We start from the raw sequence: 15,769 nt of genomic DNA on the forward strand, positions 1-15,769 counted from the left end.
AGTGACAACCACCGAGCTGCAGACTACCATATGATCCAGCAATCCTGCTACTGAGGATATATCCAAAGGAATGGAAATCATCATGTCAAAGGGACACCTGCACTCCCATGTTCATTGCAGCACTATTTGCAATAGCCAAAATATGGAATCAACCTAAGTGTCCTTCACTAGATGACTGGATAAGGAAAATGTGGTATATGTACACAATGGAATACTACTCAGACATAAAAAAGAATGAAATTCTGCCATTTGCAGCAACACAGATGAGTCTGAAGATTATGTTAAGTGAAGTAAGCCAGGCAAGGAAAGAGAAACACCACATGTTGTCACTTATAACTGGGAAGGAGGGAGGAAAGGAGGAAGGGAGGAAGGAAGAAAAGACCATAACAATTTGTTGAACTTTCAGAAGGAGAGAACAAACCTAAGGTTACTAGAGATGGGCAGAAGCGAGGGAGGGGGTTTGGGGAGGGATAGGTCAAGTAAAGGGTATAAAGAAAAACCTTGGAGGCTTCTGGTCAAGATGGCAGAATAGATGGTCCCTAGAATCACTCTCTCCCACATATCAACCAATTTACAACAATTAAAAAGCAACAACAGCCAAGCTGGGGCCGCAAGAGCTCAGGGGAAGAGGAGGAGAGACCTACGGAGTTCACGAAGGCCGGAGAAGCCACGATGAGAGAAAGAAAGAACTGCTATGACTGTTTTGAGCCCTGGCTGCTTCCAGGCTGGAGCTGGTGAGTGCACGGAGCAGGAGTTGGCAAAAGCCGCTGTTGTGCCCTCCGGATGGAGTTGTTGGAGGCTGCAGAGGAGAAGAGGGCCTTGGTGGCCCCCAGGCCAGCAAGACGAGTAGTATGCTTCCTATGGACCCACATAGGAGTGAGGAGCCACAACAACTGAAAAAAAGGAGCCACTCAGAGGCTGGTGAGTCACCACAAGGGACCGGCATATGGCCCATCCCCATGGGAAGTGTTTGGAACATGGGCAGTAAGGGAGATAGGCCCACTGGTAGAACACTGGGGCACAGCAAGGACAGCTAATCTGCCCCCACAATCAGCATAGGACTACTCAGTGGAGACTCGTCAGGAATATAAAAGGAGGTACAGTTTGCTGAAAGGACTCAGGCCCAGACCAGAGTTTCTATACAACCCATGTGTACCAGATCTCAAGAGACCCAGAAGCACCTATAAAGTCAACCATTAAAATCTCAGCTGCACAAAAAGCCTTCCCCAGGGAATCAGTAGCAAAGCAACAATTTAGCTCAACCACAGAGCTCAAGTACTGGTCCCCACATGAAGTTCCCCCATTCTGGAAGTAAGCAATAGAAAACAAATTAGTTCCAGTACAGAGTTTAAGTGGTAGGAACAGTAAATAATCCAACACAGAACTTAAAGAAAAAACAAAATACCCAAAGACCAGAGACAAAGTTTCACATTAACTAGTAAAGGTCTCTCAACACCAAAGAACACCTTTAAAACTAGGAGGACTGGAAGTCCCCTGGGTTACCAATCCAGAGAGGAGGGAGGGCTGGGGGCCTGAGCCATGCCCCCCAACACCCACAACCAGTCCCGAGGGTGGGAGGCCTGAGGGCCTTGGCCATGGCACCCCAACACCCGCAAGCAGCCCAGCAATAACCACCGAGCCACCACATGAAGTGTCATGGGCTCTACCAAGCCAGGGTAGTGGGGGGCCTTGGGCCTCAGGCTTTGGCCATGCCCTCCCCTTGATACCTGCAACCCGCCCAGTGACAACCACCGAGCTGCAGCAGGAAGTGCCCTGGGCTCACGTGAACCAGAGTGGTGGGAGTGGGGGACCAAGAGCCTCAGCCACACACCCCCAATGCCCACAAGCAGCCCAGCGACGACCACCAAGCCACCACAGGAAGCACCCCGGGCTCTCCCGAGCCAGGGTGGTGGGGGGCCAAGGGCCTCAGCCATGCCCCGACACCCACAACCAGCCCAGTGATGACCACTGGGCTGCTGCAGTAAGCACCCCAGGCTCTCAAGCTGGGATAGTAGGGGAGTGAGGGCTTCAGCCATACCCCTCTGACATCTGCACCCAGCCCAGCAAGGACCAAGCCACTTCTGGAAGCCCCCTGGTCTTCCATGCAAGAATGAGTGGGGTGCCACAGGCCTCAACCTTGCCCCTCCTCCTTCCTCCCTATTTTCTTCACCTTTCTCTTCTCCCTCTCCCCTACAACTGCTCCGCAACATCATAGAATGTAAAAAAAAAACCTAGTAATATTAATAAACTTAAAACAAAAAAGGAAAATCATGATTTGCAATAATGAACATGCTAATAAGTAAATAAGTAAATAAATAAAAAGATGCTTCTCATTATGTATACTATGAATTAGCATGCTCTCACTCAAGTAGATGAAAGGTTTGCCTCAGAAGAAAACCCTTCAGTGCACAGGATTCTGTTTCCTTATTTCAGGCTCTCCTAGCATACATTATATAATTTTCACAAAAATAAGCTACCATCTATAAAAAAAGTACAGATAACTTTCACTGGTCTCTTATATCCATGTGGTATTTGATCAATATCTACTTATATTCTCCCAAACAAATAGAAAAACTTTGAAAATATAGAGAATTAGAGGTCTTTCCCTGGTAATATGACCAAGCCTCTATAGACATAACACTTCATGTAAAACATTCGAATTGTTTCTTTACATTTCACATTCCCTAAGTAAAAGGACTGAATGTCTACAAAACAACCATATAATGAGGCTTAATAAATAAAATTACATAACTAATACTTGTAATTTTAAAAGAGACAAATGAGACAATTAACAAAAATAGGTGGCAAAATGAAAGAGAAAAGCATAACCATTAATTTTGAAGAAAAGAGAGTAGAAACTGAAGAACAGTGTCTGAAGATTAAAAGAGAAAAGATCTGGTTTCTTTTTTCACTAACATGTCTCTCTGTGTATGTGTTTAAATATATATATACATATGGTGCAACTGTAGTCACACAGTTACAATTCATATACAATATATATGAAGTTTCAAAATCTTTAACTAATTTCTCACACATTTATTAACTCAAAGACAAACTAATAAATCATTTTGATATTAAACATTCATTTTCTTTCCTAATCAAAATTTTAGTTAAACTCAGAAGGTTTCCCTTTTCTGGCTAATTTAGTCTCCATTTAGATATTTAAATGAATGTCCATCATATGAATATTTATCCTTCATTTTTTCCCCGATAAAACATAAAATTATTTTAATATGCCAACTAGAATATGAGGGTACTTTTAAAAGTTCATGGAAAAATACAGTTGAAAGATAATACAGGAAGTGACATCACCAAAATGGTGGAACAGATGATACCCAGTATTGCTCCCCTCAACCCCATCAATTTATAACTACTAAAAAGCAAAGACTGCCATCCTGGGACTGCTGGCACTCACGGGAAGAGGAAGAGAGACCTGTGAAGTTCATGAAGGTGTGAGAGGACATGGCAAGAAGGAAAAGGGACCACTCACTCTGACCCTACTGAGCTCTGGCTGCTACTGAGCTGGCATGGTGCCAGGCTGGCAGCAGGCATAGCACACGGAGTAGTAAGAGAAGGCAAAGCCACAGTGGCACCCACTGTGTGAAGCTGCTTAGAGTATACAGGGAAGAAGAGGGCTTCAGAGTATACCATACCAGCTCCTAGGCCAGTAAGAACACTGGCAGGATTTCCCTAGACCCACATAAGACCAAAAAACTGTAGAAGACCAAAGGAAAGAGTCACCCAGAAGTCAGTGTGCCATCATGAGGGGCTTGTGCACAGGCTGCTGAATGGGAAGTGTTTGGAGTGTATGGTGGGAGGGGGGAGGCAGGCCCATCAGGGGAACATCAGGGCACAGCATGGGCAGCTTATCTAACTTTTGATCAGAATGGGTGCCACTCTTTGGATACCCATCAGGGCAAGAGAACCACAGGGGGTGCAGTTTTCTGGGAAGACTCAGTCCCAAGCCAGAATTTCCACACAGTTCAGTTCTCCACCATGACCTTACAAAACCAAGAAGTGAATAAAAGGCTAACAATTAAAATCTGATTCACACAAAAAGACTTCTCCCAGGAATCAGCAGCAAAGCAGCAATTTAGCTCAAGCCCAAAGCTCAAGTTCTGGTTCCCAAAGGAAGTTCCTTCAGTTTAGAAATTAACAGCAGGACAGCAAATTAGTTCCAGTGCAAAGTTTAATAAGCTACCATAGAATGGAAAAAAAAAAACTGACCAGAGACAAAGCTCTGATATTACCAGTAAAGGTCTAAAGCTACCAAAGAACACCAAGAAAACCTGGAACAGACAGCAGCCTCAAATCCCCAGGCACCAACATAAAGACACAAAGATCAAGAAAAGTAGAGAAATATAACAACACCAAAGAAAACAAAGCACCAGCAATGGATCCAGAAGAAAAGCAGATTTATGAAATGTCTGAAAGAGAATTCAGAATAATGCTCCTAAGGATGTTCAGGGCATCACAAGAAAACACAGACAGAAAATTAAATATCTGGAAAAAAGTCAGGAGCAGAATGAGAAAATTGACAAAGAGATAGAATCAATTAAAAACAACAAAATAGAAGTTCTTGAAATAAAGAATTTATTATCTGACTGAAAAACTTAACAGAAAGTCCAACAAAAGACTTGATCAAACAGAGGAAAGAATCAGTGAACTTGAAGACAAAATACATGAAATTATCCAATCAGAGGAGCAAAAAGAAAAAAGAATAAGAAAAAATGAAACAGAAATATAGCAATTATGGGACTCCCTCAAGCAAAATAACCTTTGCCTAATTGGCATACCCAAAGGAGAGGAAAATGAAAGAGACCTAGAAAGAATATTCAAGGAAATAATGACTGAAAATTTCCCAAGTATGGAGAAAGATAACAGCATCCAGGTGCAGAAAGCTCACAGGTCATCAATCAAATTCAATCCAAAGACCCAAAGGCACATCATAATCAAATTATTAAAAACCAAAGACAAAGAAAGAATACTGAAAGCATAAAGAGAAAAGAAACACATAAAATTCAATGAAGCACCAATACATATCTCAGTGGATTTCCCAGTAGAAACCCTATAAGCCAGAAGAAAACAGGATGATATATTCAAAAGTGCTGAAGGAAAAAAGACTATCAGCTAAGAACTTTGTATGCAAAAAAACTAACATTCAAAAAACTAACATTGTCTCCCAGAGAAACAAAAGCTAAGGGAATTTATCAACTCTAGATCTGCCTTACAAGAAATGCTACAGGAAGTTCTTCAGTCTGAAGAAGACAACACTAATAAGCAGCAAGAAAACATTTGAAGGTACATAACTCATTAGTAAAGTAAGTTCACAGACAACTTCAGAACACTCCAATGTTGTAAGAGTAATAAACAACTACTTATATCTTTAGTATGAAGACCAAAGGACAAACTTAACAAGACAACAGCAAATACAACCATACAAGAGAAAGACAATATAAAAAGATGTAACTTGAAATAACAAAATGTCAAAAAGTAGGGAGGAAATGATGCCAGAGCATAGAGTTGGCTTTGTTGTTTTCTTTTTTTCCTAGATATCAAAGTTAAGTTATTACAAGTCTAAAATAATCTGTTATAACTATAACATGCTTTTTGTAAGCCTCATAACCACAACACAAAAACGTATGAGACATTTTAAAAACAAGTAGTGAGAAATCAAAGTATATCACTAGAGAAAACCACCAACCACAAAGGAAGACAGTAACCAGAAAAAAGGAAAAGAGAATATACAAAATGACTAGAGAAAAGATTTTAAAAATGGCAATAACAAGTCCCTATATATCAATAATAACTAGAAATGTAAATGGATTAAATATCCCAATTGAAAGACACAGAGTAGCTGAATGGATTAGGAAAAGAGAATATACAAAATGACTAGAGAAAAGATTTTAAAAATGGCAATAACAAGTCCCTATATATCAATAGTAACTAGAAATGTAAATGGATTAAATATCCCAATTGAAAGACACAGAGTAGCTGAATGGATTATAAAACAAGAACCAATAATGTGCCTACAAGAAGTTCACTTAACCTATAATGACACACATGAACTGAAAGCAAAGGGGTAGAAAAATATATTTCATGCAAATGGTAACCAAATAAGAGCAGGAATAGCTATACTTATTTCAGATAAAATAGACTTCAAGCCAATGAAACTACAAAAAGATAAGGAAGGTCATTATATCATCATAAGGGGATCAATTCAACAAGCGGATATAATGATTCTAAACATATATGCACTCAACACTGGAGCACCCAGGTAGACCTAATGGGAGAAATAGACTCTAACACAATAATAGTTGGGGACACTTTAATACTCCACTTTCAGCAAAGGACAGATCACCCAGACAGAAAATTAACCAGAAATCATCAGAATTAATCTCTACGCTAGGCCAACTGGACCTAATGAACATTTAGAGAACATTTCATCCAAAGCTGCAGAATATACATTCTTCTCAGCAGCACATGGAACATTCTCTAGCATAGAATATATGGTCACAAAACTAGTCTCAACAAATTTCAAAAACTGAAATCATATCAACTATCTTGTCCAACCACAAAAGAATAAAACTAGAAATCAACAAAGAAAAGGGACATTAGAAACTGTACAAACACACTGAAATTAAAAAGCACACTTGGAAACAATGAATGGGTCAAAGAAGAAATCAAAAAGGGAATCTAAAAATGCCTGGAGACAAATGAAAATAAAAACACAACACACCAGAACCTATGAGATTCAGTGAAAGTAGTTCTAAAAAGGATGTTTACAGCAATAAATGCCTACACCAAAAAAGAAAAAAGACTTCAAATAAACAAACTATTGTTATACTTCAAGGATCTAGAAAAACAAGAACAAACCCAAAATCACTAGAAGGAGAAAAATAACAAAGACTGAAAAAGAAACAAATGAATTGGAGATTAAAAAAAATACAAAAGATCAATGAAACAGAGTTTTTCAAAAAGATAAACAAAATCAATAAACCTTTAGCTACTAATGAATAAAAAAAGAAAGAAGACTGAAATAAATAAAATCATAAATGAAAAACAGGACATTACAACTGATATCACACAAATACAAAGTATCATAAGAGATTACTATGAACTATAGGCGAACAAACTGGAAAACGCAGAAGAAATGGATAAATTCCTGGACACACACAATTTACCAGGGTTGAATCATGAAGACTTAGAAAACCTAAGCAGATCAATAATGACTAATGAGATTGAAATATAATTAAGTCTCCCAACAAAGAAAACCCAGGACCAGATGGCTTCACTGCTGAATTCTATCAAACATTTAAAGAAGAACTAATACCAATTCTTCTCAAACCCATCCAAAAATCTGAAGAGAAGAAAATACTTCCAAATGCATTATCCAGCATTACCCTCATACCACAAACAGAAAAAGACACAACAAAAAAAGAAAACTGCAGACCAATATCCCTAATGAACACAAATGTGAAGATTTGTGAAGATCTCCAATTCAACCTCAACAAAATACTAGCAAACCAAATCCAACAGCACATCAAAAAGATCACTCACCATGATCAACTAGGATTCATCCCAGGTATGCAAGGATGGATGGCTCAGCATTCACAAATCAATAAACATGATACACCACATCAACAGAATAAAGGGGAAAAACCATATGATCATTTCCACAGACAAAGGAAAAGCATTTGATAAAATCCAAAACCCTTTCATGATAAAAACGCTGAACAAATTAGGTACAGAAGGAATGTCCCTCAACACAATAAAGGTCATATATGACAAACCCACAGCTAATGTCATACTGAGTGGACAAAAATTGGAGACTTTTCCTCTAAGATCTGGAACAAAACAATGATGCTCACTTTTCCCACTCATTCAACATAGTGCTGGAAATTCCAGCCAGTGCAATAAGGCAAAAGAAAGCAATAAAGGGCATTCAAATCTGAAGGAAGAAGTCAAACTATCCCTATTTGCACATGACATGATCATATACATAGAAAGTCCTAAAGACTCCACCAAATAATTATTAGAACTAATAAATGAATTCAGTAAAATGGCAGGATATAAAATCAACACACAAAAATTAATAGCCTTCCTCTACACCAATAACGAAATAGTTGAAGAAGAAATCAAGAAAGTAATCTCATTCACAATATCTACCAAATAAATGAAATACCTAGGAGTAAATTTAACCAAGGAGCTGAAGGACTTCTACAATGAAAACTGTAAAATGTTGGTGATAAACACTGAAGAGGAAACAAATAAATGGAAAGATATCCCATGTTCATGGGTTGGAAGAATTAATATCATCAAAATGTCCATATTACCCAATGCAATCTACACATTCAATGCAATCCCTATCAAAATACCAATGGCATTCTTCACAGAAATAGAAAAAACAGTCTTAAAATTTGTATGGAACCACAAAGACCCCATGAAGCTAAAGCAATCTAGAAAAAAGAAAAAAAAGAACAAAGTTGGAAGCATCACACTTCCTGACTTCAAAATATACTATAAAGTGATAGTAACCAAAAAGCATGATACTGGCATAAAACCAGACAAATAGACCAATGGAACAGAACAGAGAGCCCTGAAATAATCCACACACAACCAACGGATTTTTGACAAGGTGCCAAAAAATATACATGGGGGAAAGGACAGCTTCTTCAACAAGTGGTGCTGGGAAAAGTGGATATCCACATGCAGAAGACTGAAACTAGACCTCTACCTCTCATCATATACAAAAATCAACTCAAAATGTATTAAAGACCTAAATTTAAGACCCAAAACTATGAAACTACTAGAAAAAAACATACGGAAACATACGAAATGGGAGCAGGCAGCACTTTTTTGAGCAAGACTACAAAGGTAACTAAGGCAAAAATAGATAAATGGGACTACATTAAACTAAAAAGCTTCTGCACAGCAAGGGACATCAACAAAGTGAAGAGACAACCTACAAAATGAGAGAAGGGTTTGCAAACTACACATCAGACAAGGGGCTACTATCCAGAATATATACGGAACTCAAACAACTTAATGGCAAAAAACCAAGTAACCTAATTTAAAAAAAAAAAAATAGGCAAAGAAACTGAACAGACGTTTCTCAAAAGAAGACATACAAGTGGCCCATAGGCACATGAAAAAAACGCTCAACATCATGACTCAGGGAAACGCAAATTAGAACCACAATGATATATCATCTCACTCCAGTTAGAATGGCTATTATCAACAAGACAGAAAGTAAGAGATGTTGGCAAGTATGCAGAGAAAAGGAAACCCTCCTACATTGTTGGTGGGAATGTAAATTGGTACAGCCATGTGAAAAACAGTATGGAGATTCCCCAGAGAACTAAAAATAGATTTACCTTGTGACCCAGCTATCCCACTATTGAGTATATACCCAAAGGATATGAAATCAATATATCAGAAACAAACCTGCGCCCCCATGTTCATCACAACACTATTCACAATAGCCAAGAGATGGAATCAACCTAAATTCCCATCAATGGATGAATGGATTAAAAAGAAACTGTGGTATATATACAAAATAGAATAACATTCAGCTATTTTTAAAAAACCTACCATTTGCAGCAACATGGATGGAACTGAAAACCATTGTGTTAAGTAAGTCAGGCACAGAAAGACAAATACCACATGATATCACTCATATATGGAATCTTAAAAAAAATAGGAGGCTCTACTAGAAGTAGAAAGTAGAATAATGGTTACCAGAAGCCAGGAGGGGAGAGGGGTCAGGAGAGAGGAGAGTGATGGACCTAACAAGTACAAAACTATGCTATCTACCTTAAGTGAATCATTATGCGCTATATGCACATACTGAAATAACACACTGTACCCCACAAATATGTACAAGTAAATGTTAAAATAAATAAAAGAAAGATAATATAAGTCTTTCCGTGAACTTTTTGAATTACCCTCGTATATCTGTATATCTGACTCAGTCTTCAAGGGGGTTGGCTCTTAATGTTTATCAAATTTTAATTCTACTCTGAGTTAATTTTTTGTTCTTCTAGTCTCCATTGGACATGCTGGCAACAGAGAGTTTTGTCTTCAAAGACTATTAAATTCATTTCTTATATTTTCCCTACTGTTTTTTTCTCTTTAATTGAAAAAGCATGACAACTAAGAAAAAAATCACAAAGATATTCTCTGTATCTAATACTTTATCATAATTACATTCACTTTATATATCACCTAAGTATGCATAGTTTTAAAATTTTATCTACCATTTATATATAATATATTTTATGTTCCTACTCTGTATTCAAACTTACAATTTTTAATAATTGCATAATTTATAAAACAATTCCTCCAAAAGGTGGGTATTCAATTATTTTTGCTCTAATATACATATAATATATTTTATGTTCCTACTCTGTATTCAAACTTACAATTTTTAATAACTGCATAATTTATAAAACAATTCCTCCAAAAGGTGGGTATTCAATTATTTTTGCTCTAATATATAATGCTGTCATAAGCATTTTTGTTCTTATTTAATTATAACATTAAGATAAATCCGTATGGAGTGGAAGGGCTGGATGAAAGGAACACTATGAATTCTCTTGCTATGAAGCACCAAAATGTTTTCCAAGAAGGCTGTACTAATTCCGAGCTACCTGAAAACAACTGTTTTTACATATTGGTAAAAATCACTGCTACCTTTAATGGCACTGAATATCATAATTTAGAAAAACAGCTTTGCTGTTTTATTAATATGTACCAATGTAAAATGATATCTAAAAGTTGCTTAAAGACACATCTCCATGATTACAAATGAGTATAAACATTCTTCTTTATTTGGTTTACCATCTATTACCCTGTGACCATAATATGTTTATATCTTTTCTCCATTCTTTTATTCAGGGATTTAAATGTTTTTCTCAAAAATCTGAGTGATATATTATACACTACTATAGCAGCACTTCCTCATGTCCAAAAAAATAATCATTTTCCCTAGTCTATGGTACCTCTCCTCTACAGTTGTTATTTTTCATTATATAAAAAGTGTATATTTGAAGCTACCTCTGTATGTTTTTTGTTTAAATCTGAGAAAGATATTTCTTCTATCTCAAAACAAAATCAATTCACATTGGCAATTCTATAAGTTTAAAATAGTTAACTCTCAAAATTTGGAGTTTATTTTCAGTGCGATAAAGTGGAGATTAATTTTTTTCAAACTGCTATTTATCTCAATATATATTAAATAACTCTCCTCATGACATGGTTCTAAAACCACACTTTATCATACTTATATATAGTAATAACTATTTCTGAACATTGTTTCCTCTGCCTTCCAGTTTTGAATATTGTTTTAATATATGGTAAAGCTGTATGTCTCCCATCCTATCACTGATTTTCCCCTACAATGCTCTTTGATATTCACGCTGGTTGATTTTTCCATATGCGTTTTGACTAGTTACAAAAATAACCCTCACATTTTTTGTTGTTTTTTAAAGAACTGCATTAAGTTGATATTAATTTGGGAATAACTACTGTTTAAAATAACATTGTCTACTCTGAAGATATATGGTATACTCTGCCATAAACTTATATGTCCACTGGTATTCTTTAAGCAATGAGTAAGACCTTAATTTAGGCTTGTTGTCTACTCTGAAGATATATGGTATAGTCTACCATAAACTTATATGTCCACTGGTATTCTTTAAGCAATGAGTAAGACCTTAATTTAGGCTTGACATTATTAATGGTATTTACTACTGGTTTTCACTAGTGGTCTTCTCTTCTCAAAAGGCATAATGGGTATTTCTCATCAGGATTCAGAATTTCACAAATCATCTATTTTTGGTACTTATCCACATCATAGATAGATACCTTCTGAACATTCTAGCATATCTAAAGGAGATGGTATGGGAAAGTGCTATTTTAAAATATCAAAGGAAAACTCCTTTTCTCCTTCCCTCCTATCCATCCATCTACTCCATCCACTCATCCAAACACTTAAGGAATGTAAATGTTTAGGCAGAAATGCTAGAAGACTAGTTTTGGTATTTCATAATTTCAAACCTATGAGGTTTTTCTAGGAGAAAAATTAAATATTTTGGGATAAAGTATGAGCAAGAAAACTGACTTAAAGATTTATTCTTCAGATTAAAAAATAATGCTAAATAACAGTGTTGTTGTATCTCTTGTGTGAACATCTTATTCTTCTCAAACAGATCATAACATCTCTGATGCCAAAGTGCACTCTTAGACCTCTCTCCAGCCTCTGCTCCACCTAGAACTGAGACAAGTACTTGAGAAAGCTCTATACATGTTGTTGAACTGAAATGAAACAGATTACTGCTTGCCTACTCCATAACTGGTTATAGAAAACCAATATGGAGAAGTCAGAAACTGAAATTATGAGCTTGTAAATTTTATTTTTACCTTCAAAACCAGAATTCAGAAGGTGCTCCCCCAGGTCACAACCAAACACCCTCTCTTTCAAGATCCCCCGCTGCTTCAGCTTCTGTTTTGTTGGACGAGACTTCATGAATGTTCTTAAGAAAGTAATGAGCTTGCCGTGCTTTTTAGACACTAAAAAAATAATAATAAATAGGAAATACCTTAGTTGTAGCAAGAGGTTACACTTAGTGTGAAAAGAAATTAACATCTCAACAGGATAACTGTAAAATAATCTATTACAAATATACTTTATAATCTGTAGGACATTTTCAGCATAAGTCTAGCTAACAGTTGTGTTATAATTAACATTTTAATTCTGTACTTTCTTTTCACCCATCTCTGATCTTCCTCGATATGATTGTGAGAAAATTTAAATACTGTAATCCGTGACCTTTAAATCAAGTTTGGTAAACCAGCCATCTTCCCAAGGCATATTTAAGGATGCTACAGGATTACAAGTGACACTTCACTTGAATTTTACTCTATTATATTGCTTTGCAGATCTTTGTAATAAGTAAGACATAAAATAGTGTAAGTTTGGTTTGCATTTCCAGTCAATTTCTAAAATATTTTACTTGATGGTAAGAAATTTTCATAGCATAGCAATTTGGCAAATACTACTGAAAAAAGAAAACTCCCTCTTTCTCATTTTACAAAGAGGAAAATTCCATGGTGATATAGAAAACAATTGTCAATCTAATGGCTATTTAAATACAAAACACACACACACACATACACACATCAGATCTTCTATTAACATTCATCTATAGTATACTGAATACATACATCACCTTAAATCCTCTGTAGATCAAGGCAAGAGCTAAGTAAATTAATATTTGGGGAAAATGTTTCCACTGATTGATATATTAGAAAGACAACAGTGAAAGAATTGAAAGCAAACAAATCCCTAGAAAAGTAACTTGCTGGGAAGAGCAGCCTACAAGGAAAATTACTCTAGAAGTCAACATACAGCAAATATCATGAGCTCAGAGATTAGTTGTAGGATAGAAGACCAAGCCATGTGGCCTCAATCCTCCTGCTCAGTTAGCAGATGGTTGCTGGGAGTCTTACTGAATCTACTATCGATTATTGAGTGAATTCAAATCTTAAATCTCCTGAACAGATGAAGACTTCTGAGGGAGCTCTGTGTGCCTAGAGTAACTTGTGGCCTAGATGGACCAATTTTTGTGTTACTATGAACCAGATCAGACATTTGCCATCTATTTCTTTTAACTTCATGGAAAATACTATTTGTAGACATAAGCATCTTTTCTATAGACTGCACAAGGGCAATCAACCATCCTGGTTCACCCATGACTGAGAGGTTTCCTGAGACATGAAACTTTTCATGCTAACAGTAGGAAAAGTCCTGGGCAAACTGTTACAAAGCAGTCGCCCTACAATACATACAGATTAATAGAGAATTTATTCTTTTCCATGCCAATTGTTTAAAATTTACTTAGGATTGTCAATATAATTTTGATGCTATCTCTGACATGCTCTGAAACACTAGGTAAATTATATCCTGTCTTGTTATCTGTGATTCCTTGCCCTAAAATTAAGTGACATACTCTCTTATCTACTAATGAGACATTTATGGCACACTTGGTTAACTTCAGAAGTCTGTTACATATAATAATACTATATTAAAAGTTATGATTTATTCTCCCCTAGTTGCTAGCAGACAGTGTGTTATGAATCTTTATTAAAGGCATTTCTGTTCATTTTCAAACATTTACCATATAAACTTTAAAATAATTTTGACAAGGTTCTCAGAAATGTACAAATAAGTTTGGTTTTCAACAACTTTAATTTCTATAATATTCAATATTTCCACTTGAAAAGAGGGTATATCACCATTTTGCTAAATCTTTTATATTTCTCACTGAAGTTTTCTAATTTTCTTTATGAAAGGACACATTCCCCATATTTCTTACTAGGGATATTGCTAGGCATTTTAATCTTTCTTGTTGCTCTTGTGGAATAATATCTTTTTTTTCAACTACAGCCTTAATTGGTAATCAATGGTATGTTGGAAAATAATTTCTTATGTATAGCTCAAATCTGATCATTTATTAAACTCTCAACAATTTAGGAGGATTTTAGTTGATCCTTTTGGATTTCATGGATATGTAATTGTATCAAAGCAACTATGGTAATTCTAGCCTTTTTTCTGATTGGAATAATTTCTGATTTCCATTTTAGATTTTACTAATTGGTCAGAACTTCCAAGATACATGTTAACAGTAGGCATTCATATTTTGATACTGAATTTGATGAAAATATCTACTGAATTTGGCAACTGTATATGATGTATATGAGAAAGCATCCTTTTCATTACATATTTCCAAGAATATGTCAAAGGAATGGGCCTTGAATTTTAGCTATTATTCATTCAGCAACAAATATTTAAGTACCTGCTGTATCTCAGGAACTGTCCTAAATCCCAAGATTAAGGTGGGGAAACAGAGAGACAAGGTCCTCACTGTTAAAGAGCTTACTGACTAAAGATAGACAATGAATAATTAAATAGTAATACTGATACTGCCAGGATTCATTGTACACTTAGTATGTGCAAGTAACTTCACAAGTGTTTATATTTATTAACCGTTCATTTCTCACAGCACTCTGTAAGGAAAATACTACTACAGGTATTATCCTCATTTTTAGATAAAGAAACTGAGGCACAGAGCACTAAGTTAACATGCCCATGGTCACATAACCAGGATTCGAAATTAGGCCATTTGGCTCAAAGCCCAAGCTCCTAGCCACTATATGAAACTGCCTAAATGAAGACAATAAGGTAACTTCAGATTGTCTTTACTGTCTAATAAGGAAATAAATAGGGTGAAGTAATAGTGACTTGAGAGGAAAGAAACTATGTTAGACAGGGTGGTCAGGAACGGACACTCTGAGGAGGCCCTATCCGAGCTGGGAGCCAGGAGTGTAATGAGGCAGGAAGAGAGAGGCATGAGATGAGCTGAAGAGGAATGCAAAGGCAGGGAGTACAGGCCACAACAGAGAGTATGGGTTTTTTGTAATGAGAACACACTAAACAGTTTAAACATTTCTAAAGAGTTATTTTTAAAATAATCCACTATATCTATTAAGAAACCCAAAAAGTATATCAGTAGAGAATTGGTTGAACAAACTATGATACATCCACAAAGAGGATTACTGGTGAGTTTTACTTCTTTTTCTTTTTAAGGAGGATCTCTACCTACGATATGGAGTATTTTCCAGGATACACTGTCAAAGAAGCAAGGTAGAGAACAATATGTTTAGCACAAGAAAGGATGATGAATACACACACCACACACACATGTAT

General features: G+C 36.2%; 1 protein-coding gene across 3 annotated transcripts in view; it reads right to left on the reverse strand.

Moving 5' to 3' along the window:
- ARHGAP32 (Rho GTPase activating protein 32) overlaps nt 1–15,769 on the reverse strand; it is a 102,823-nt gene that overhangs the window by 31,066 nt on the left and 55,988 nt on the right. For all 3 annotated transcript variants that reach the window (XM_008566498.1, XM_008566500.1, XM_008566499.1), the window contains one exon: nt 12,424–12,573. In XM_008566498.1, coding sequence (XP_008564720.1) covers nt 12,424–12,573 — 150 coding nt within the window. The remainder of the gene's footprint in view (nt 1–12,423; nt 12,574–15,769) is intronic.

Source organism: Galeopterus variegatus, unplaced genomic scaffold (genome assembly GCF_000696425.1).
Source record: "Galeopterus variegatus unplaced genomic scaffold, G_variegatus-3.0.2 Scaffold247, whole genome shotgun sequence".
Lineage (NCBI taxonomy): Eukaryota > Metazoa > Chordata > Mammalia > Dermoptera > Cynocephalidae > Galeopterus > Galeopterus variegatus.